Genomic DNA, 23,231 nt, shown 5'->3' on the forward strand with positions numbered 1-23,231 from the left:
GAGTGGAATAGTTGCATAGAGCTGAATATATATTAGTTACACAGAACATACACAGAATATATACACAGAACATGCTTGAGTACTGTTATGACATTTTAAGGGTTCTGAGCATTACTTGATCCCTTTGCTTTTGAACTGATTTCTTTTGAAAATGGTAATTTGAGAGGAAGAATTAATGTTCCATTATTAAAGTTATAAAGATAAATATAGAATAGATAATACGTTAACTGTATTTTAGGCACATGTATGATGCATGCATTATACAAAAATTAACTAGCACAAGTTTTATCATTTGTGAATATTTTTTCATGTACTTAGATTTTAGTCATATACACTTACCTGGAAGGAAGCCTCACTGAACAGGGTGGGACTTAATTTTTGGGTAGACATGTAGAGGATTGTGCTGTTCAGAAAATATATGGCTACATGGAGCAGGAATTCTAACAGCCCAACGCCTTTTTAATGACAAAGATTAATCTAGAATTCCACGTGGTGGTACATTAGCATTGGTGCCATACTAGTATAAAATTGTGAATTTGGTCAGTATTCACTGCAGGTGTGGTATCACCTTTCAGTACATTAAATTACATGGTATGACTAGTGGTTCTGGTAACATATTTTGGGGATGAAAAATTTACATAGTATACCCTTTGGAGAATGCTGATTTTCTGAGTGTTTTAAAATGGCAGGTAATGGATAGAACAAGAGTAGTGTCCATTTCATATACACTTTTAAAAAGCTATAACACAGCAGCCATAAGATCTAGGTACCGCCATGTGACAATAACCTTGTAGTTCATAAAGAAATTTGAAAGTGGTGTATTGGCTCCCTCTAGTGTAAACTTTAATGCTTATCCGCTTTAACTGTATAGCCAGCACACGATACATGCCCTTAATTCACCTCTTAGTTTCATCTTTCATAATTCTAAATAATCATCTGCTTGTTCTTTCTTAAGACTACTATGGTATATTATTAAGTGATTGATCACTCATTTGATTCTGGGACCAGTTTGTCTGTTTACTTATAACAGCTTTTCTTCATAAAAACTACATTACCTAGGTAAACATTACAATTTTAATTTTTGTTAATAAGATTGTGTGTGTATACAGACTTTTTTTAAAAAAAAAAAGATTTGTATCACATGGGAGAATTTTATTTCTATCCTGGGATAGCTCAGTTGTCAGACCATGAGACTCTTAATCTCCGCTGAGATATCCCCTCAGATGGAGAATCAACTATGATATTTTGAGAACATTAAAAACCAAATATTTTTTTCATGAATTTTAATTAGACTCATAATGCATCTGATATTATCTTACCTTCAAATTTTACCTTTTTAAAAATCCCTAGTCACTAACAAGATTTGCATAAAACATACTAAGGTTTCTGGTAAGGAAGTTTAAGATGTTTTTGTGAAAATCGGATGCTGCTAAGCTGCTATAAGGAAATTGAAATATACTGCAAAAATAAAGTCAGTGTCACTTTTATTCATAGGCTGCAAAGTCCCACTATCCTGTTCACTCACCATGTTTATTGAACTACAAATTCAGCTGGTCTGTTGGTCTATTTATTATGCAAAATAGGAAGGGAGGAATATCCAGTTTAAACAGATGCCATACAGTTATTGTAACTGATACATATATCTGAAGCACAGTCTAGCATTTCCCCCTAGTCAGTGGTATTTATTATAATGATTTTTAATGCAGCCAGTCTGTAAAAATGTAAGATTCTTTACACATTAAAATGAACCTCTTTACACATTAAAATGACTGACTTATCAGTTCTGTTGAAGACAGCAGTGCCTGGCGTACTCTGGTCCATGGAGTCACAAAGAGTCGGACACGACTAAACGACTAAACAACAACAACATCAGTTCAGTCATTAAGAAATGATGCCTTAGGCCAGGACTTATTTTAGTAAATTACAAGCTAAACCAATATTATGTAGTAGATCCAACTATTCAGTCATGCCTGACATTGTAAGTCATGCCAACTCATAATATTCATCAAATATTGTAGTCTTATCATGAGAGTAGAGAACGTTTCTTATCTGAGCCTTGGGCAAAGTTAACACATTTCTTAACAAATTCCAGAGAGGTAGCTTTGTTAAGCTGTTGCAAGAACAACAATGTCTTGTGGTACCTTAAAGGCTAATAAACAAACCTGTTACATTTAAGGTGCCACAAGTCTGTTTTGTTTACATTTTTCCTCTTTTACTGACTACAGTGGTACCTCGGGTTACATACGCTTCAGGTTACATACACTTCAGGTTACAGATTCCGCTAACCCAGAAATAGTACCTCAGGTTAAGAACTTTGCTTCAGGATGAGAACAGAAATCGTGCTCTGGCGGTGCGGCAGCAGGAGGCCCCATTAGCTAAAGTGGTGCTTCAGGTTAAGAACAGTTTCAGGTTAAGAACGGACCTCCGGAACGAATTAAGTTCTTAACCCGAGGTACCACTGTACTGTGAAATTACAAATTGTATTGTAAACATTTACTCACACTTTGGTAAAACAGATGGTTTATCAGCAGGGCCGGATCACCCATGAGGTAAGGTGAGGCAACTGCCTCAGGCAGCAGGTTCCAAAGGAGCAGCAGATCCCGATGTAAATCTTTATTCCTCCCTTGTTCCTGATGTAGATCTTCCCTCACATCTTCTTCCCTGGCAGGGAGGGGAATGCCATTTTGTGGTTTGCCTCATGTGCCAAAATGTCTTGGGCCTGTTCTGTTTATCAGTATGACAAAAATTGCTTACCTGTGTCACTGGAAACAAAGCTGACTCTAAACCTGCTTCAGGCAGCAGCCCTGCACATAAATATTGATTGCAAATACTAAAATGTACCACTGTTGCATTTACAGTATATTATCTCTGAAGGGTTTGTGTCACTTCTTCTAAGGTTAGAAGTTTTCTCTGTTGACCTTGAAGCATATCTGCATCACTATGCAGTCAGCTATGTTGAGGCCCATGAAGCTAATAATTGCAGGTCCACAAAGGGGTGATTTGGAAGTTGTCTTACTAGATACTGAGTGGAGAACTGGAAGCAGTGAGGAAGCCCTGCCTATTGGCAAAGTCCACCAATCGCAACTTGATGGCCAAATAAAGAGACAGGCACAGAGGTTGGGTTGAACTAGGGCCACTTTATTTAAGATTAAACCATAATAAAACCTCTGCAGAGGGGAAGGAACACTATTGCTGCTCTACGGTGACCAAAACACTTGTTTCATTGTCTGATTTTTCTAATAACTGTGGTGTCTTGATCTACATGTGTACCAAATTTCAAAGCTGTTGTAGCCGCCCAAAAATATGTGAAGCAAAGCCACACACTGAGAACAAGCGAATTGCTCTTTCTTCCACAGAGACTGCATTATGCTTTGTTGCTTGAACAGTGGAACAAGCTTTGTGGCTGGCTTTGCCATCTTTTCTGTCCTTGGCTTTATGGCGTATGAGCAGGGAGTGCCCATAGCAGAAGTTGCAGAATCAGGTAAGTACTAAAAGTATACATTTATTATTATGTTAAAGTGTATTTGATATACTAGTGGTATTGTGTACTTTAATCATTATGTATTATTTGTTAAATTTATATCACACCCCACTGTGCAAGACCACCATATAAACAATTCCTATTTAATTTCTTTTCTTTTTTTTCAGGGCCTGGGCTTGCTTTCATTGCTTACCCAAAAGCTGTAACAATGATGCCTCTTTCTCCGTTATGGGCAACTTTGTTTTTCATGATGCTGATATTCCTTGGTTTAGATAGTCAGGTATGGATCAAAGATGACATTTTAGAACATCCTTTCCAGGTGTAACTTAAGCTGAGATCTGAATTTAAATCAAGCTGTGACTTTAAATTAAATTTAAAACTAATTTAAATTGCCAGCTTAATATTGCTGAATTCTTGCTTCACTGTACTTCAGTTTATTTTATTATTTTAATGTGTCGCCCACAGGTGAGTGAGAAGCAAGGTTATAAGATAGGAATGAAAGTTATGAGCCCCAATCTTATACTGGACATGAGTATGCAGAGCCCTTCTTTAAAAGCTAAAGTGGTGGGGACTGCATCTAGCTCTTATCCAAAACAGCTAGTTGGTTGGAATGCAGCTGTTTTGGGGAATCACATGCACACAGCCCTGCTGCATAAGGTTGGAAATCCTAAAGTACAGAACCCATTCTTATACAGTCTTACACACTCACTTTGGAGACACTCATATGGATGGGTTCTAGCAAGACTGGGGCGATGAACTAAAGAGCAGAAAATACATTTAAGACGAGAGCAGGCTAGCAGCATGGTTCAGGAAGTATTGGATTAGACATGAGAAATATCAACTGATATCATTGAATCATAGAGTTGCAGAGTTGTAAGGTTCCACAAGAGTTTGTCTAGTCCAACCCCCTGCAATGCAGGAATCTTTCGTCCAACATGGGGCTCAAACCCTTGACCCTGAGATTAAGAGTCTCATGCTCTACCAACTGAGCTATTCCAGCTATCTGATAGCTCCTGAGCACTGATAGACTCATAGCACTACAGAGTTTGAAGTTACCCCAAGGGTCATCTAGTTCAACCCACTAACTAACTAAACCAGCCAACCAACCTACCTCAGGTTACTCATGTCACAGGGTTGTCATTTAATGTAGTGCCTAGTGCCTGATGCAGTATTTTCCCTGTGATCAGCGTGGAGGAAATGCCATCATGCAAGAAAGGCATTCAGAGAGCTCTTATCGGGTGGGAGCAAGTATGGCAAGTTAGGTGCTATCTTTAGTGGTGATATTTAAAGCTCTATATAGGAACGGGCTATAAATAATGCAAAAATTAAATAAAAATTAAAGCATATAGTGCACTGACATGTGCTGAGGAACTGGTACTGTAGATCATTTACTCTATATGTCATTTTTTTTCTTCTGCATTTGCTTTGTCCAGTTTGTGTGTGTTGAAAGTCTCGTGACAGCCGTGGTAGATATGTACCCAAAGGTTTTCCGGAGGGGATACAGACGAGAGCTGTTGATTCTTGCTCTTTCAATTGTATCATTCTTCCTTGGTCTAATCATGTTAACGGAGGTAAGATATATTTATTTGTATTTGTAATGGTGGGGAAGAAAATTGTTTCCATTCTTTTTTTAACTTAGGCTATGTTCGCACTAGTGGCTTGAAACACTAAGTGATATTTTTCCCCATGCTGAGTGGAACTTTGATCTGCGCACATGTCATCATGTGCACACACGCAAAAGCCACCTGAATTAGAGCACAGTGGAGCCATGGCTTCCCTTTTCAAATCAGATGGAAGTTGGTTCCAAACAAAACACTTCAAAGAGCTCCAGGACACAGGTGGGTTGTGGCTAACATCTTGTGAACCCAGCTTTGAAAACTAGCAGTGGGAGTGCGCTGGAACTGCAGTAAATAGCAATGTGAGCACAGCCTTAGAAATTCTAAGCAAAACTATTTGAGGATTGATAGACATCTGGAGCAACAAAATATTGATCAGATGTTGTTCTGTGACAAAATACAACATACTTGGAAAGATTAAAAAAATCCTCAAAGGAACTGCAGTCGCATCTGGAGGGCATATGGGAACAAACATTATTGTACCATAGCGAAGGGAGCCTTTTACTTCACACATCACCCTATCTGATATATGGCAATTGAACATGGTCATCTGTTGCTTTTGGCTCTAAGGTATATTGTTAGTCTAGTTTGAAATAAAGAGCTGAGTGGCTTGGTGCTCTGCAGCAGTGCAGGACTCTTCACATATAGGCTGGCAGCCTCACAGGAATTCCTAGAATGTCCGCATGATGCCCTGTGGTCACTTGGAAACTGTAGGAAGTGCTGTGAGAAGAGATGCTGTGTTTGTAAAGAGCTCTGCTCCACTGCAAGTGTGCACAGTGTGTTCTAAACATGTCACAGTGTTATGTACTGAGTTGAATAGGATCCAAAAAGCAGCAGTCTGATTAGTCCTAGAACAATAGGGTCCAGAATGCAGCAGTCTGATTGGTCCTAGAACAATGCAGCAGTATGATTGGTCCGCAGGAGCCACCCAATCCAGCTCCAGGTGGAAGTGAATCCGCAACCTGATTGGCCTACAGGAGAATCGCAGAATTAGCCAATTGCGTGCGACCCATTGTGTAAATAATGTATATAAAGCAGATATTTTGGGGGAACATTCATTCCTCACTACTATGAGCTGAATAAAGAGCATGAAATCCATATATTTCACACAGACACCTCTTTATAGTGTATAAGGTAAGAATAGCACATGTTGCCTTTCTCGCTGAGAATAGTCTCTGAAATTCTCACACTCCCTGGCCTCTTCCTAAACATCTGCTTCACCCCACACCATCTCTTAAGTTGCTGAAAATTAAAATAGTTGGTGGAATTCACCTAATGAACCCCATCAGTGGAAGCCTTGTGCAAGGGCTACTGTTTATGCAATGAAGCTTTCCCCCCTCCCCCAGCAAACTCCCTGAAATTGGCTCTGGGAGTGTTGGGAGAACCCCCAAAACAACACACAGTGGGAGGGGGATCATTCCATTGGGAAGCGGATATGCTTGCATACACAGAAAGCTTGCTATAGCGTGACTTTGTATTCAACCCTGCAAAATGTTCAGCACACTATTATTTATTGTTCCAATCTGGCTGAACTGTTTCTTTCTTTCTTTTTAATTATTGTGCTATTTTATAGATCTGCTCCTTTTAGGTTTTTTATTTGTGATTTTAAATAGCATCATATTTTATTGTATTTTTACAATACAGTGACAGTTGCATTGTAGGGTAGAATATATTTTATAATAATGGATGAATAAACAGGGTTTGGAGAAGCTAAGGCATGTACTAAAGATGGAATTGCTCAGAGTAGGGAGTTGAGGGTAGACATTTCTCTACAAGTTTGCAGGATCTAGCATCAGTAGAGGTCCTTCCCTGCCTAACTAGTAAGATGTAAATAAACAGATGTATACATTTAAGATTCATTACATGCATTGGCATTACCTGAGGCTGTTAGAAGAAAACAGATCATTAATCACCATCTTGCAAGGGTTTTCTGTACATATGACCAAGTAATTGTGCTATAGATATCTATTATCTACTCTTAATGACTAGTTTCCTACATAACAACATCCTGAATTTATATTTCAGGATGTTAACATTTAAAACTGCACAGCATACTGTATTGGATATTATTATTAGGCTAATTATTAATTTGGGAGACAATAGTATTTCACTAGAACAAAAAAAATGAAGTTGTTGAATGTCCATTTAAAACTGAATACCAAGCTTTCCAACCTTTGCCTTTCAATAATAATAATAATAATAATAATAAAATAGAGAGGTGTATAACCATATACATATGAGTTGATATCTGGTCAAAGTTCACTCTTGCTGAAGGGAGATCACTGAGTCCCTTCTGCAAACAGGATGACTGCTTCCCTTTGTAGAATAGACATTTTGCAACCACTCCAATATGTTTTGCATTTAGTTCCAATCTTTTGAGCACATTATTGCCCACACAAGCATAAGCACTCTGAAGTGTGCATCCACACAGCTAGTTTAAACCAAAGGCCTATCCAGTCCAGCACTGAGGCCACAGTGGCCAAAGAGTTCCCCAAGGGAAGCCAGGAAGGAGAGCAATAAACCTCTCACCACTGTTGCTGTTTCCCATCAATTGCCATGTAGAAATACAAGCCAGCTTTGTTGTCAATTTTCTCCTTCCTTTTCTATGTATTTTTCAAGCAAGTCCACCTTGTTTCCATGTACAGTTGTTACTCTTCTCAGAGTTTCAGAGTCAGGCTCTTAGTTGTTTTTGTTTGGATCCGGGCTGGCAATCCTGCTTGAGGCTGGACTAAGCATCAAGGAATAAGCTATTTTTCATGGTGATTAATTCATCTTCCCCATTCTGTTGTGTAGAATGGAACCATAGTATTCAGTTGTTAGTACTTTCGTGCTTACCCAACCGTTTTTGATGGGCTGCAGGAAAAAGAGAAGCAAATTGTTCCAAATCCCAGCACGGCAGCTGCTGCTGTTTCTGCTGCCGGGAAGAGTGCAATGTATGCTGTGAAATAGGCACTCCGCGGTATAAATCAAGTTGCAGTGTGCATCATGTGCCACCAAATGGCACTGTTGTGCAACATTCCACCATGTAAATAATTTCTTTAGATCTCTTTCCAAAACGTTCCGAGGAGCTTGGCGTAGGGTGCAGAAATTCACTCCTGTTCAAGAGGACTTGATTCCTTGGGAGCACTTGCAAGCAATACTGAAGAGGGTTTGTTGTGCAATGAATTTCAGTCTCAGTTTGCCACTGCAAAGCCTGGATCTAGGCCAGCTCTCAAGACAGCCTCAATAATTAGCTGAGGAGATAAATGGCTAGTGTCCCATTCGATATTTCTGACTTGGGCTGACTGTTGAAGATTAACTTTTGACTCGGAAGCTTTGTATTCCCAAGTCCCTCACCATATGCACTCATATGATAATATCTAAAGTTTCTTACTTGCTGTTATTATAAGAAAGATACTGGTGTCGGCGACACAATAGGACTAGCACGTAGATTAAGATTTTGATCAGCTAAAGGAGCATAGATTACTCTGCCTCCATGTTCGGAGGCAGTATGCTTCTGAATACCAATTGCTGGAAACCACAGAAGAAGATAATGCTCTTGTTCTCAAGCATCTGTTGGCCACTGGGAGAACAGGATTATGGACTAGATGGCCAATTGGCTGGATCCAGAAGTCTCTTCTTATGTTCTTACAAGTTACATTCATATCTTACCCTTTCATGAAACTGTTCCATGCACCCTGATAGATGCCATTCACCCAGAATACTGTCTGTGGTTTTGTACTTGCTCATGCAACACACAACTGAACAAATCTGAATATTCATATAATGTACTTCAGAGACTAAAAGTGTTTTCAGTGATTAGCAACTTAAACCTGAATATATGCAGTTGGAAACACATCTCGGAAGAGCAATGCTTTAGTGCTCTGTCATCATAAATTAAAGTATAAGACATCTTTGCCTGTCCCCCCCCCCTCCACTCCAGATGTTTACTATGTGTATGGAAATGTACACTGCTTATGGGCTAATACAGTGTAAGACTTTTTATGAAACAGATATTGCCTTAAAATTCCTGGGTGTTTAGAAGGAGAATTTATATTTCACGTTGTGTCTGAACCTGCTGCCAAGGACAAATAGCATCACTATCAAGTGTATGCTCCAAAAATAAGCACAAGGTGTGAAGAAGAACTTCTTTAAGACAGGAGATTTTTGTCTCTCACAGTTTCATTCGCCTTCTAACATGGACAAAGGGCCTGTTTCCAAAAAGCAATGTGGGAAGTTTCTTGGGTTGAATATTGTTACCCTTCTGGCAATACAATTCTTAAATAAAATAAAAGGAGGGAAGAACATGGTATAAAACATAGCAAAGCAAAGGATTGCCAAAAGACAAAACAAACATGCAGGGTTTCTTAAAAAAACAACAACAAACCATGGTTTTCTTTAATAGTATACTTTGTGTGGTGGAGTAATAATTCTCAAGATCACAACAGGCATGGAGCGCTTTTAAAACTCTTTTATTTCCTGCTCCAGTCCTGAGGAAAGGAACCAGGGAGGAAATAATTAAATCCCTCCTCCGTTGAGAATGATCAGTCACGCCTCAAACAGATGATGTTTGCTTTTAATGGTCCCATAAATACAAGCATGCATTTAACATTGCATCTCATTTGACCCTTAACCCTAAGCAAGCAGACATAATTTATGTCTCCTTCACCAACTTGGTGCACTCCAACATCCACCACCCTTGGCCATTGGCTTTGCCACCTGGGACTGATAGTTGCTGTAGTCCAAAATATCAGCTGGTTCAGAAATTTCCCAAGTGGAGGGAAACCTTATTTCAGCTGTAAAGTGTTATCCGCACTCAATTTTTCCTGTTTTTAACTGTTTATCTTCCAGGGTGGAATGTATGTTTTCCAGTTGTTTGATTCCTACGCAGCCAGTGGAATGTGCCTTCTTTTTGTTGCTATATTTGAATGTGTCTGCATTGGCTGGTTTTACGGTAAGTCAGCAATTCTTGCAACATTGGGGCTAATTCTGAAATCACGTCATGCATTTTTAGAATGAGCCTTACCGTGTTTTCCATAGCCTACCTTGCCATATATCATCCTGTGGATTTCAAGGATCAGTCTTTTTCACAGTCTTGTTTTCATATTGCAAGTTGTATATATTTCCCCTTCTGGTGGATCCTTTTCACATGTGAATCTTCATTTCGTAGTACCAGAAGAGTCCGTACAAGTTGTACTTTCTCTAATTATGCATCTAATATAACATATGAAAAGGAAGTTGTGAGTCTGAGATAAATCTGCTGCTCTTATGCCTGGAGCTTGTACATCTTATCTTCACAAGTCCTTTTTCTATGCTATGCTAGAAAAAACACAGCTTGCACATTCTTCCTCTACTCCATTGTAATATGTGGAGTAGTGTTACATGCCTTTCTCTGGATGCCAAGGTTTATGTTAGTACTACATGCCGTTTGTGCAGTTAAATTCAGCCAAACCATTTGGGTTTGTATCCAGCCGTGTCCCTTTGTTGACAGAAGGCTTTTTGATCCAGTGGGAGCTTCCAAGAGCAGAAACGGGAAGAGGTGACTTTAATTGATTCCCAGCACCCTTCCCAAATCTAACACAGAGGATTGGGGCACCTTTGGGACAGCATGATTGGTGGTGAAGGGGTTGTAGAAGAAAGGAAGAATCTATGAAAATCAACTTACATTCCTTCTGTCAGTGGAGAGAAACCACTGGATACAACCATGAAACTAATGGAACCGTACTTCTCTTCTTCAAGGATGGCAGAATGGCCACCTAGCAGAGGTGTTGTATTTTTACCTCCTACTCCCTCTTAATGCTGAAGATACTAAAACTATTAGTGCTCAGCTGAAATTTCACTGAAGAAACTCAGCTTTGGCATGTAAAGAAGAATCATAAAAGGGTGAAAAATACCTTTTTAAACTTTCAGATTCCCTCCTTTATCTTTGATAACTCTTTCAATTCTTTTTGTTTTGCTTTTGGAAAAAGGTATGCTAGACACTGCCTGTGGCAGTGACAGCATCAAATCTCTTCCTGGCGTCTATAAGCTCCAGCCACTGTTTTCTTTCCACCTCAGTGCCGCTGGATGACATACCATCATTCTGGGGGAGTTCTTGGGTAAATACTTGGCAGCCTCCATACTGGTTGCTATTTTTTCATCAAGTAGTTCTCTCAGAATGACATTATGTTATTCTATAGCATCATTCCAGGGGTAAATAATTCTGGTGGAAATAACATTTTAACCAAAGGTCTCCATCTGCTGGGCAGGTAGCAGCTGTATCATCTCTGCAGACCCCACTAAAGGTAAAGGAGGGCTTCAATTTTTCAGCAGGCCCTCCCAAAAAACGTTTCTTATATATGCTAGTTGTGAATGAGATTGTGAAAATGGGGGGGGGGGCAGATTTTAATCTCATTCCCACCAACTACATTTACCTCGTGTTTTCAGGCTTTCCTTGCCAATAGCAGAGGCAAGGAATATTCTAAGAACGAAAGCATAAATTCTAATGAAGCTACATCCAGTAACATAAGCCCTGGTGACCTATATTCATTTTGTAATAATTTTTCTATTGGTTTTATTCAGGAAGCAATCGTTTTTATGACAACATTGAAGATATGATTGGGTACAGACCACTGGCATTATTTAAATGGTGTTGGATGTTCCTCACTCCTGGCATTTGCGCTGTAAGTAATGAAAGTGTGATAAAATGATAGAGCAATCTGTAAGGTTCTTGGCAGAACCTTTTCCCAAAGACTTTTGGGAAGTCTTTTGAAGAAATAGAGCATAATCATGGAGCCACACACATGTGTTGGAACAGGAAGTACACCTCCAAAATGCAAAATAGTTTAGCTTCCTGGTATCAGTAAAAAAAAGCAACAATTCCTCATAAATTAAATAAAAAAGTGATTTAAAGACTTATTTAATTTTCAAGCAGGTGTTGTTTATTTCATTATTTTAAATTATTTAGGTATTTCTTTGCTATTGGTTTTAGACTTCAGTAGCCCCTACTTTTTCTTTTCTTCCTCTTCCCCCACCCCCCTACAGTATGATGAGGTATGACAACTTCTTTTTATGTGTTCACACATTTCTGTTCCCACACCATAGTGGTTTCATGTGCACTCAAGGTGTCTATTATAAATTCATGTGTGGGTAGTATTGGAACAATTGTATGCTACTATGTTGTTACTTACTATGGAACTGAACTGAACTGTACACAAATTAAGGGCTGGAATCCAAAGGCTTATGTGTGGTAGTCCTCACACACCCTGGGGCTTTTGTGGAGGGGGGAGGTTCCCATTCTTGGTGCAATTTCTCAAGGGCCTTCAAAAGTAATATACAATGTGATGCATTTGTGGGTGATACAGCTGGTGGGGCATGAGAGAATTATGACCCCCCTCTTGTGTGTGCACAAGCCACAAAGCAGATCCCCTCCCATGGGTCTCTTCAGCACAGCTGTAACTTGCTGTCAAATTGGGGGGGGGGCGCCAATTTCTATGGTCCTTAAATGAAGACTGAGATTAAATGTGAAAGGAAGTTCCAGAGGAAGGAAGGAAGGAAGGAAGCCTGCCTGCTTGCTACCTGTCTTGAAAGCTGAATGTAGCAATTCAGTGAACTGCGGTGAATAAGTTTCCTAAATATCTATGTGTTGTTTCCAAAAATGGATAAAATGATCATCTCCATTTCAGGGAATCTTCATCTTCTTCCTGGTGAAATACAAGCCTTTGAAATACAACAACATTTATATATACCCAGACTGGGGTTATGGCATTGGGTGGATGATGGCTCTCTCCTCCATGGTTTGCATTCCTTTGTGGATCTGTATTAAATTGTGGAAGACAGAAGGAACTATCGTGGAGGTAAGGAATGTTTTCAGACTATTATTGCTGGATAGAGTAGGTGAACATATTGAGCTATTCAGAAGTTATGAAATCTAAGCTGGTGTCTATGCATCCAGACCAGTTTCTGTGATGTAACTGTAGTCAACAATCCACGTATCCACTTTGGCTGTGATCCTGGGAAGTTTCATAGTAATAATTATGAAAAAGAAAAGAACAGTGGGTTGCATTGTCACAGATGTCCAGTGACTAAAACATTAGAAATAACAATGGTAGGTTCAACTCTGCCCTGGTTTGGATGAGCATGTTTTGTCTTATTAAGCTTCCCCACCCCACCCCCACCCCCGCATGCAGGCGGTATTCTATCAGTTCTTGGAAGAAAAAATCCTAGAATATCTTGGAGATAAACATATTTTATTAGATGACTTTAATGGAGTAGTGAACCCGGGCATGCATAGAACAGCAAAAAAAGAAAGAAAGAAAGAAAGAAAGAAAGAAAGAAAGAAAGAAAGAAAGAAAGAAAGAAAATGAAAGCAACAAGACAAGACAAACTCCCAAACTCCTTTTTTCAATTAATAGACCGCCTGAATCTGAATGATACCGGGAGGTTTAAACACCCAATAGATAAAGAATTTACGCATTACTCAGATCCTCACAACTCGGCTGGAAGAAAAGATGCAATTTGGGCCTCAAAAGACCTATTAGGTAATATTAAGAAAGTTGAAATCCACCCAAGAACAATCTCAGACCATAACCCGGGATTAAGTTTAAAGGAGGGGAAGAAAAAATTAAAAGATAGCGGCTCAACGAGAATGTATTGAATGACAAAAAGACAGCACAGAAGGCCAATCAAATTTTAGAAGAATACTTTAAATTTAACTTAAATCAAGGGACGGATATAAAAATAGTCTGGGATACGAGTAAAGTGGTTATAAGAGGCTTGTTCATCCAACAAAGTGTTTACCAAAGGAAAATAAAGGAGAAGAAGAAAATGGAAATATGGGAGGAAATCAGAGATAATGAAAAGAAATTATTTCAAAAACCAGAGGACGAAATAATAAAGCAAAATATAAAAATCCTACGTACACAATTTTCAATTATTATAAATGAAGAAATAGAATGGAAGATCAGAAGGTTAAAACATAGAAGCTTTGAATCTGCAAACAAACCAGGTAGACTTCTAGCCTGGGGACTGAAAAAGAAACAAGATGAAAGAATCATCAACAGAATTAAAATAGATGAGACCTGGATTCAAGACCCGAAAGAAATTAGTAAGAGATTCACTCATTTTTATAAAGAGTTATACAAAGAAGAACCAGAGAAAATAGAGAAAATAAATGATTACTTAAACAAAAGTAATCTGCCAATAATTCCCAAGGAGAAAATCGCCACATTGAATTCACCAGTAACCGCTATGGAGGTGCAACAAGCAATGCAAAGATCGAAAATCGGGAAAACACCGGGTCCGGACGGTATACTGGCTATTTATTATAAAAAATTAGAACACTCACTGTTTCTGTGGGAATGTTTAGGAATGTGGGGGAGGATATATTATCTAAGATACCCTGTTCCAACTTGTCTTCAAGTTCAACAAAATCAGCAGAGTTAACATTCCCCTTTTTTCTTTTAAACACACGCACAGCAGATAGCTTGCTCAGACTCATTAGAGTCTCTGTAAATATTTCCTGGTATTTTCCCCATTTAAACCCTCCTAAAACAAGACGCTACACAGTCTTCTGTAAAGTATAAAACATTTACTCACAAGTAATCATCTGTTCACACAAAGTTTCCCAGAGGGTAGACTTAAAAGGTTAGAACATAGTTTAAATGTGGTGACTGTCTCCTTATGGGAGAAAGCCCCCTTTTTCTTCTCTTGGCCTGGAGCCAAGGGTGCATCTTAGTAGTGCTGTTGTTAAGATGGCATTGATAGAGACAAAAAGAGACAAGATGGCCACCAGCCTGTGATTCTGGTTATTTCTACTTCAGGAGAGGCCACACCCATCTCAAGTTACACATAGGAAGTTTCGTCTCAGTCCTGGAAAGCAGGAACTTCCGGCTGGAGTACTGAGACACAACCTTCATGTCTACTCTAGCAACGTTGTGTTTGACTGCACCTGATTCTTACATCCCACAGTTTCTACCTATGAAAGATACAATGAATGACATTCTACAAAATGGAATTCTACTGAGCTCGTGGAAAGAAAGTTTCATTACCCTTATTCATAAACAAGGATCTGACCCTTTAAGCATGGTGAACTACAGACCTATTGCCCTGCTAAATAAGGACTACAAGATATTTGCAGACATTATTGAAAACAGTCTTAAAACAGTTATAAAAGAAATAATCCATAAAGATCAAACAGTTTTCCTCCCAGGGCACCATATGCAAACTAACCTCCGGTGTGTGATAAATGTCTTAGAATATCTTGATTATAAAATTGATAAACCAGCCACTATTATGTTGGTGGATGCTGAAAAGGCATTTGACCAGGTATCCTGGAAGTTTATGAAAAAACTAATTCAAGAAATCGGAACTGGCGAAAATCTCTGTAAAGGAATAAATGTCATCTATTTGGAACAATCAGCTGAATTAATAATCAACATTAAAATCGCAGATGAATTCAAAATAAGTAAGGGGATCCGGCAAGGCTGCCGATTATCTCCCTTAATATTTATTATGGTAATGGAAGTCCTAAATATCCGGATACGAGGAGACCAGCTGGTCAAAGGAATAACATTGGGAAATAAATCCTACAAACTCAAGGCCTTTGCTGATGACCTATTAATAATGACCGAAAACACCAAAGAAAGTTTAATGAGCATATTAGACTTGATTAAGAATTCTGGAGAAGTTGCTGGTTTTAAATTGAATACCACAAAAAGAAAATTATTGGTCAAGAATGTATCTTCACAGGAAAAAGAAGACCTAGAAAAAATATCGGGCCTGAGGATATGTAACAAAGCAAAGTATTTAGGTATATGGTTTACCCCTAAAAACATAAATCTATTCCAGGACAATTATACAAAAGTATGGTCAGAGATAAAAAGAAACCTTGAGATTTGGAGCAGGCTGAAGTTATCAATTTTAGGGAGGATATCCATTATAAAGATGAACGTGCTCCTCAGGTTGATTTTTTTTGTTTGTTTGTTTCAAATGATTCTGATACTGGGTGGAGCAGGCTGCCTCAAGAATTGGCAAAAAGACATTTCTAAATTTGTTTGGCAGGGGAAGAGACCTAGAGTTAAACATCAGGTTTTAATTGATATAAAAGACAGAGGAGGCTTCTCCCTGCCCAATCTTAAATTGTATTATGATGCGGCCTGCTTCACCTGGTTGAAAGAATGGTGTACATTGCAGGATTCGGACCTATTGGATCTGGAGGGTTTTGACAACCGATGGGGTTGGCATGCGTATTTGGCTTACGAGAAAGCTAAAATCCATAGAGGCTTTACAAATCATATTATTACGAAATCATTGTTTGTTGTGTGGGAGAAATATAAAAACTTGCTAGAACCAAAAATTTCCCGATGGAGGCCTGTACAGTAAAGAGAAAAAATACCCAGGGAACATGGCCATCATAAAAATTACTCCTAAAGGAAGAAGCTAATAAATTTAAGTTAAAAAGCCATCAATTATATGAGACATTCAAAATAGATAAACAAAAAGGTTTTGCCACAGAGATTTCTAGATTTGAATCTAACCTAGTGAATTCCAACTCTAAAACACTCTCCAAAGCATACCGACTCCTCCTTGAATGAGAAGTCAAGGAGGAAGAGGTCACTGCAGCTATGGTTAAATGGTCGCAAGACTCTGGGCATACAATAACCATGAAACGGTGGGAAAATCTGTGGAAAACAAGTTGGAAATTTACAGCTTGTTATTCTTTAAGAGAGAACTTTCTTAAAATGCAACATTGATGGTATATAACTCTTGGAAGCTCTCCAAGATATATAAAAGTGTACCAAGTAATTGTTGGAGGTGTAAAGTAAAGCCAGGTGATCTATATCATATTTGGTGGCAATGTAAAGAAATATTTGGGAGGATATTCATTCTGAATTGGAAAAAATGTTAAAAATATCTTTCAACAAAAAACCAGAAGCCTACCTATTGGGAATCACAGATGCAGATGTCCCTAAAAAGGCAAAGGAAATTTTTCTATACGCCACAGTCGCAGCAAGAGTGCTCATTGCGACAAATTGGAAAAGTGATAAAGTCCCTTCTAGATTAGAGTGGACTCAAAAAATGCTTGAATATGCGGAATTAGACAATCTATCAGAAAGAATAAAAAATAAAAGGAAGAATTTATTTCAAAATGGGAAGTCTTTAAAAATTATTTGAAAAATAGTAATGACAGTTTAAACTCTGTAGCAGCATTTGAATAACTTCGGTAGGAGTTTCAAGTTTGATGGTAAACCCATGATAAAATAAATAATATTAAAACCAAAATATGTTATGATATGGCAGTGAACAACTGATGAGAAATAGAAGTAAGGAGTAGACAGGAAGTCAGGTCTACAGAAAAAAGGCCATTTTTATGCCAAAGTATCATGAACACTATTCAATGTATTGTTTGTTTTTTTGTATTTTTTGTCTTTGTTGTTGTTTTTAGTTGCCAAGTGGTGATGGATGTTTGTTTATTTTCGTATTTCTCTTTTTTGTGATGTATTAAAGTGAAATAAAAACTTTTTTTAAAAAGGAAGCAGTGGCAGAGAGCAGGCGGGGGCGGGGCTGGCGCATGTCCCGGGGGCATGGCGCCCAGTGCGGGCGGGGGGGCAGCCGCGATGGCACCCTGCTGGGATCGCACTGCCGGGGGCGGTGTGCTCCCCCCACACGCCTCTTCCTCCACCAGTGCTTGGAAGAGTCCTTAGAGCCAGATAGAGAGGACTGGAGGTTCCAAGCCCCTGATCTGGATGGAGTGTGCTTGTGACCAGGATACAGAAATGGCTAATGCCTTCCATTTTCTTCATTCCCTGCCCCCAGAAATTTAGAAAGTTGATTGTGGCCAGCCCAGACCTGAAGATGAGAGGAAAATGTGGAGCAGGTGCATATGCTGCTACAGTAAATGACTGCGATGCCAAACTGAAAGGTGATGGCAACATTTCAGCCATCACAGAAAAAGAGACGCACTTCTGAAAGAACTTTCTTCTTCTGTTGTTGTTGTTTTTTGTATAAATAAATAAGTAAATAAATAAATTAAATACTTCACTTAATTATAGAGGCCAGCTTGTTTTGCACAACTTTATTAACAAGTTAATTTTAAAGTGAACTTGTATACTTGTTTAAAAGTGATTTTTTTAATTATTATATAAGTAACGATTATATATAAATATAAATATATATATATATATAAAATGAAATAGAATTGTTAGTGATGCCTTGTAATATGGTGATTTCAGTAAGTGTTTTATAGATCCTAGAAGGACCTGTATAATGTGTTGTAAAACTTTTATACTTTTGGTTTTTTTAAAAAAAGAAAAAAGGTATGGTGTTGTATAGCTATACACATTCTAATTTGTGAGCATCTCAGACTATTTCAGCTTCTACTGTATGTATATAAAGGGGATTACAATGTCCTCCTATTAATATCTAAGGGAATTGTCTTTGGATGTGTAGCTCTGTTTCTGAATTTGGGCCCAGTCCAGTGAATGAGTTTGCCAAATGTCACTAGACTCAAACCCTGGCAGTCCTTCCATCAGGGTGGGCAACCTTTTTAAAGTTGAGGCCCTTATTTCCTTGGAAGAAGGTGAATGGGAACTGCATACTGGCCATGGGCAAAGCCAACATCAAAAGTGGGCAGGTAGACCCTTTTTCTTTCATTCGCACAGATACACAAGCATGTAACTGACTCGTCCTCAATTCATTCTCATTCTGTTTTTCACACACGCACCCCTCTGGCTCAGTTCCCACTACTTACCTTCATCTGCCAGTGTACCCCACTCCTCCACCACTGCCCCCAATATCTTCATGTTCTCTATGCCTGTGATTTCCCCAGTTCTGTTGTGCCACAAGTTGCCACTGCAACTGTCAGCTGTCAGAAACATGCATGAACCAGCAAGTTTGTGGTGGCCAGTGTGGTTCTGAAAGGCACTCCGTTGCATGTGGATATATGGGTGTCATTCTGAAGTGTGCGCTACCCATTGAATTATGTGGTTGTGTCACATACCTGCCTGCTGCCTCTTTCTCCCATCAACTCTTCTGTTTCTCTTCATTATGGGAGTATAAAATGGTTAAAACATGAGTGTCCAAACAGAGGGAGGCCAATGCTGCCCACCAGCCACCCTCCTCTACCTTTTGCTTTTCTACTGAATGAAGTGACATAAAAACAACCTGAATTGCCCATGTTTAACTCTGACACTTTGCAAACATGCTGTCACAGGTTTGGAGGCAAAGGGTTGTATTCTAAGTAGTGCTAAGCAGTGCTTTGTGCAAGCAGAATGACTTGTGCTTATGAAACAGGACTTCTTCTTTTTTTGCACTCTCCTCCTGCTGTGCCCACTCCAAAATCTGTTTGGGCGATTCTCTCAGTCATCCAGAGCAAATTTGGGGATGCTGCAGACCACACAATGGAAGAAGAGAGTAGGAAGAAGTCCTGATGCAGAAGTAGAAGTCATTCCAGTTGCACATTTATTTAGCTGAATACCACCCAATGCCTTTGTGAACAATTCTCTGGATCTGATTCCAACCTTGCCCATTGAACGCAGCCCAAATAACTGACTAGCTGGATGACAAAGCTAGACTTTGGACCTGCATGTCTTGAACAGCAGCTCCCACACCTCATGGAAGTTATCTTTGAAGCTTGCAGGGGTTTCAAAAGCAGCTTCTAATATATCATGGGGTCTTCTGTTCCAAGAAAAGAAGTTAATTTATTTCTAAACATGAGACAGCTCTTGGCCACTCTTGTAGATGTTCTGTGGATGTCCAGACGTAGTGGATCATGCCTTTGACTTGTAAAGCAGGGAAGGCAACACCTCATTTTGGAGCAAAATGGGAAAACTACATCTCAATATCCTGCTTCCCCTGACCTGCTAACGACATTTGTAGAAGTTATTTTTTACTGAACTCACTTTAAAAATTATTTTTATATATAAAAGAGCTATTAATATAGCTGTGACCTTAATAGAGTTTGAATTCACAGGTGCTGTATCACAAGATTTAAAAAAAACTTCCACATTTTATCTCTCTTTGCTTGACCCCAGTGACTGCATAAAATGTCTCACCATTTGGATATTTACATGTCTTCACAGTGAAATGTGTATGAATTTGTGCATGATATTCTGCATGTGACATTGAAAGTGAGGTAATTGGACAGCAGGAGATGATGGAGTCAGGCTTTGGTATCCATAAGGACTTTTTAAAAGCTACTGAAAGTAAGAAGATGTTCTTAAAAACATTGATGAATGTGATAGGGACAATACAAAACATTTATATTACATTTTAATATATCACTGTACTCCTTGTTGTATCTATAATAGCTGCCACCTGGGCCCACTATTCATAATTACTAAAAATAGATTAGAATCTCAAATCCATCCATAAGCATGCATGCCTTAAACACTTTATGGAAAAATGCACCCAGCTACTAGTCAATCAGCATGATTGTGGGTCTAACAAGGCAAGTAGATTAAAACCATTTTTATGATAAGTAAGTTATATTGACACATTCCGAGTACTCCTGGACAGGTATCCATGATAACATAAATCTTTCACCATAGGCAGAATGCCTTTGTCTTAAGTATTTCTGAAACTGATACACATTTCAGCATAGAATACGTATCTAGCCTGTTTTACAAATGGAAAATATAGGTAATGTGATTTTAACTTGCACCTGAATACAAATAAAATGGACTTAGAATTCAGGAGTGAATGTTGTACAAAGTTGAGAGTCGTCAATTACGTTGCTTAATGGACTGGCCAATCTATAGGGTCTCTCAGCTAGGCTACTAGACTCAAAGTAGCTTTTTGCAGTGAATTTACTTCAATATTTATGGCACATTCCACCATGCATATCTGTATACTGTATAGCTAAAGCACCAGTTTTCATACTATTTCTGGTAACAACCTTAAAATAGCATGCCACTATAAAGAACAACCATAATGTGTATTACTTTACGAGGAACAAGTTCTTCAGAAGTGCATAATGGGGAGCAACACAAGAGACCAAAACCCATCTACTTTTAGGCTATAATCCTATATATATTTTCCTGAGAGTAAGTTTCATTGACCTCAGTGGTCCATATTCAAAGATGCTGTATGTCATCCATCTCACCTGTCAACCTTATTGAACTAATTATAACTAGTGGTTCAAATAACCCCTTAACTGCACCTTTGCAGTTTCATTTCTTCCTTCCATAGGTGTTATAGGTTCAGAAAGAAATGAGAAAGAAAACCATATACTTTATTTGCTCTTCTTGAATCTCCTGATCATAATAATTAGTAACAAAATATTATTATTGGTATTTTTTATTATTTACACATTTTGGTAGGACAACTATCCACTGCTTAAATCAATGAACTGACCTTTTCAAGTTCTAGAATTAATGAGTCAAAAGAAAATCAAGCTGTTAATTTGGAAGGTGACTATTCTTCATTTCTGAACTTATTTTATTCACTGCCTTAGTTTGCATGTAACACTCAGTCAAATCATGGCTTAGTGTGGATAAGCAAGTGTATGGCTTTTCAGAGGAGATTGTGGCTATTTTGGTCTTCCCAAATCGTTTTGCTGCTGCACTGCAACCTAACCTGGCCTCGTTGTTTAGCTCTCTCCAGACAAACCATGAGATGTAACCAATGTTTGACCTATTGTTTGCAGCGTGTGGTTTGTCTGGAAGAGGTAAAACATGAACCTGGATTTAAACAACATGCTAAACCAAACCACAGCTTAGTTCAGTGCAGCAGCAAAACAACCAAAGAGGAGCAAAGTGATTGTGGTCTCTTCTCTGGGAGTCCACACATTTGCTCAAATGCCCTGCAAACATAGGGATGGTTTTCAAGTGAACCTCTGAGAAATATATCTCTGCATTTTTTAAGTATTGGATGCCTACAATAAATAGTTTTAAGTGATCACCTTCACCAGAACTGTTCACATATAAGAATTTCCCAAAGTTTGCAATGATATGTTTCAATGCATGTGTTTATTACTGCCACATCAGCCAGCCATAGTCCAAATAATTTGAGGTAGTCCCAACACTCATTTAAATTAAAGCATCTTTCGGCCAAAACCCTATATAGAGGTAACTCCCACTTCCAAATAGGTGTGGATGGGAGAAGATGGTTCATGGATATGGAATGTTACATGTGGAATGTTTTCATCCAACCATCCCAACAGGTACGATTTATGGAATATGATTCCTACTCTGCTGCTATGAACTACTTCACTAATAGCTTTATACACATACATGTGGTTTGGCATGGTCTAAAGCAGTGTTTCTAATTCACTGTGCTTGTAAATGTGCACATTTAATACTTGACCCATTTAACACTTGTGCTTTTATTTTTTATTTTAAAGTGTTGGGGAAGGGTTGAAATTCCTGACTAGTTTTGTTGTTATTTTTTTTCCTGGAAAAGAATATGAAGATAAACAACAATGATATTGTGATTATTTCTTTTGATATGCAGCAGTAAACAATAATGCCCTTTTCTGAAGTATATATGCAGTATTATTCATAAGTAAAGAAGAGCCCAGATTTATGTACTGTTTTACACAAAGAATGTTTTTATTTGGTATTCAAGGAAGCACAACATTTTGTCTGCTTACTCCTTTTTAAAAAATTAAAGAAAATGGGTAAACATACTGTGCTTGGTGCATTGTACTTTGTTTATGTTACTATACCTATATAACAGGAGTGGGGAACCTTTGGGGGCCTGAGGGCCACCCACCTGTCAATCATTTGATGTCATGATGGTGCTAGGTGACTGATAGATGAGTGGATCTGCCCTCCTGTCAAAGTTGACCCATGGGGGTGGGGACACACTGTTTTGCAGCAACCAGAAGGACTGAAATTTCCATGCACAAGCTGATGGGTATATTAGCACAGCCTTTACAATTATATTTGAACAAATTCAAACTGAGGAGTCCCATATTACAGACAAGTATGCAAGCATTCACTACCATAACATATAAAGCAATGGCATACCAAGGCCAACTATTATTGGCACTAATGTGCAGTTGCTGGTCCAGAATCTGGTTCTGACAGAGATGGGTTAGTCGTCTAGTCCAGTGTTTCCCAACCTTGGGCCTCCAGCTGTTTTTGGACTACAATTCCCATCATCCCTTGCCACTGGTCTTGCTAGTCAGGGATGATGGGAGCTGTAGTTCAAAAACAGCTAGAGGCCCAAGGTTG

The 23,231-nt window shown here is 38.7% G+C and overlaps 1 protein-coding gene across 1 annotated transcript in view; it reads left to right on the plus strand.

The window, feature by feature from the left end:
• SLC6A11 (solute carrier family 6 member 11) overlaps nt 1–22,681 on the plus strand; it is a 95,019-nt gene extending 72,338 nt beyond the window's left edge. The window contains exons 9-15 of the mRNA XM_082211945.1: nt 3,357–3,481; nt 3,649–3,761; nt 4,915–5,052; nt 9,928–10,030; nt 11,638–11,738; nt 12,741–12,911; nt 17,872–22,681. Coding sequence (XP_082068071.1) covers nt 3,357–3,481; nt 3,649–3,761; nt 4,915–5,052; nt 9,928–10,030; nt 11,638–11,738; nt 12,741–12,911; nt 17,872–18,024 — 904 coding nt within the window. The 3' untranslated portion in view covers nt 18,025–22,681. The remainder of the gene's footprint in view (nt 1–3,356; nt 3,482–3,648; nt 3,762–4,914; nt 5,053–9,927; nt 10,031–11,637; nt 11,739–12,740; nt 12,912–17,871) is intronic.
• The last annotated feature ends 550 nt before the right edge of the window (nt 22,682–23,231 follow it).

Source organism: Podarcis vaucheri (genome assembly GCF_965113315.1).
Source record: "Podarcis vaucheri genome assembly, chromosome: 2".
Taxonomy (NCBI): Eukaryota; Metazoa; Chordata; class Lepidosauria; order Squamata; family Lacertidae; genus Podarcis; species Podarcis vaucheri.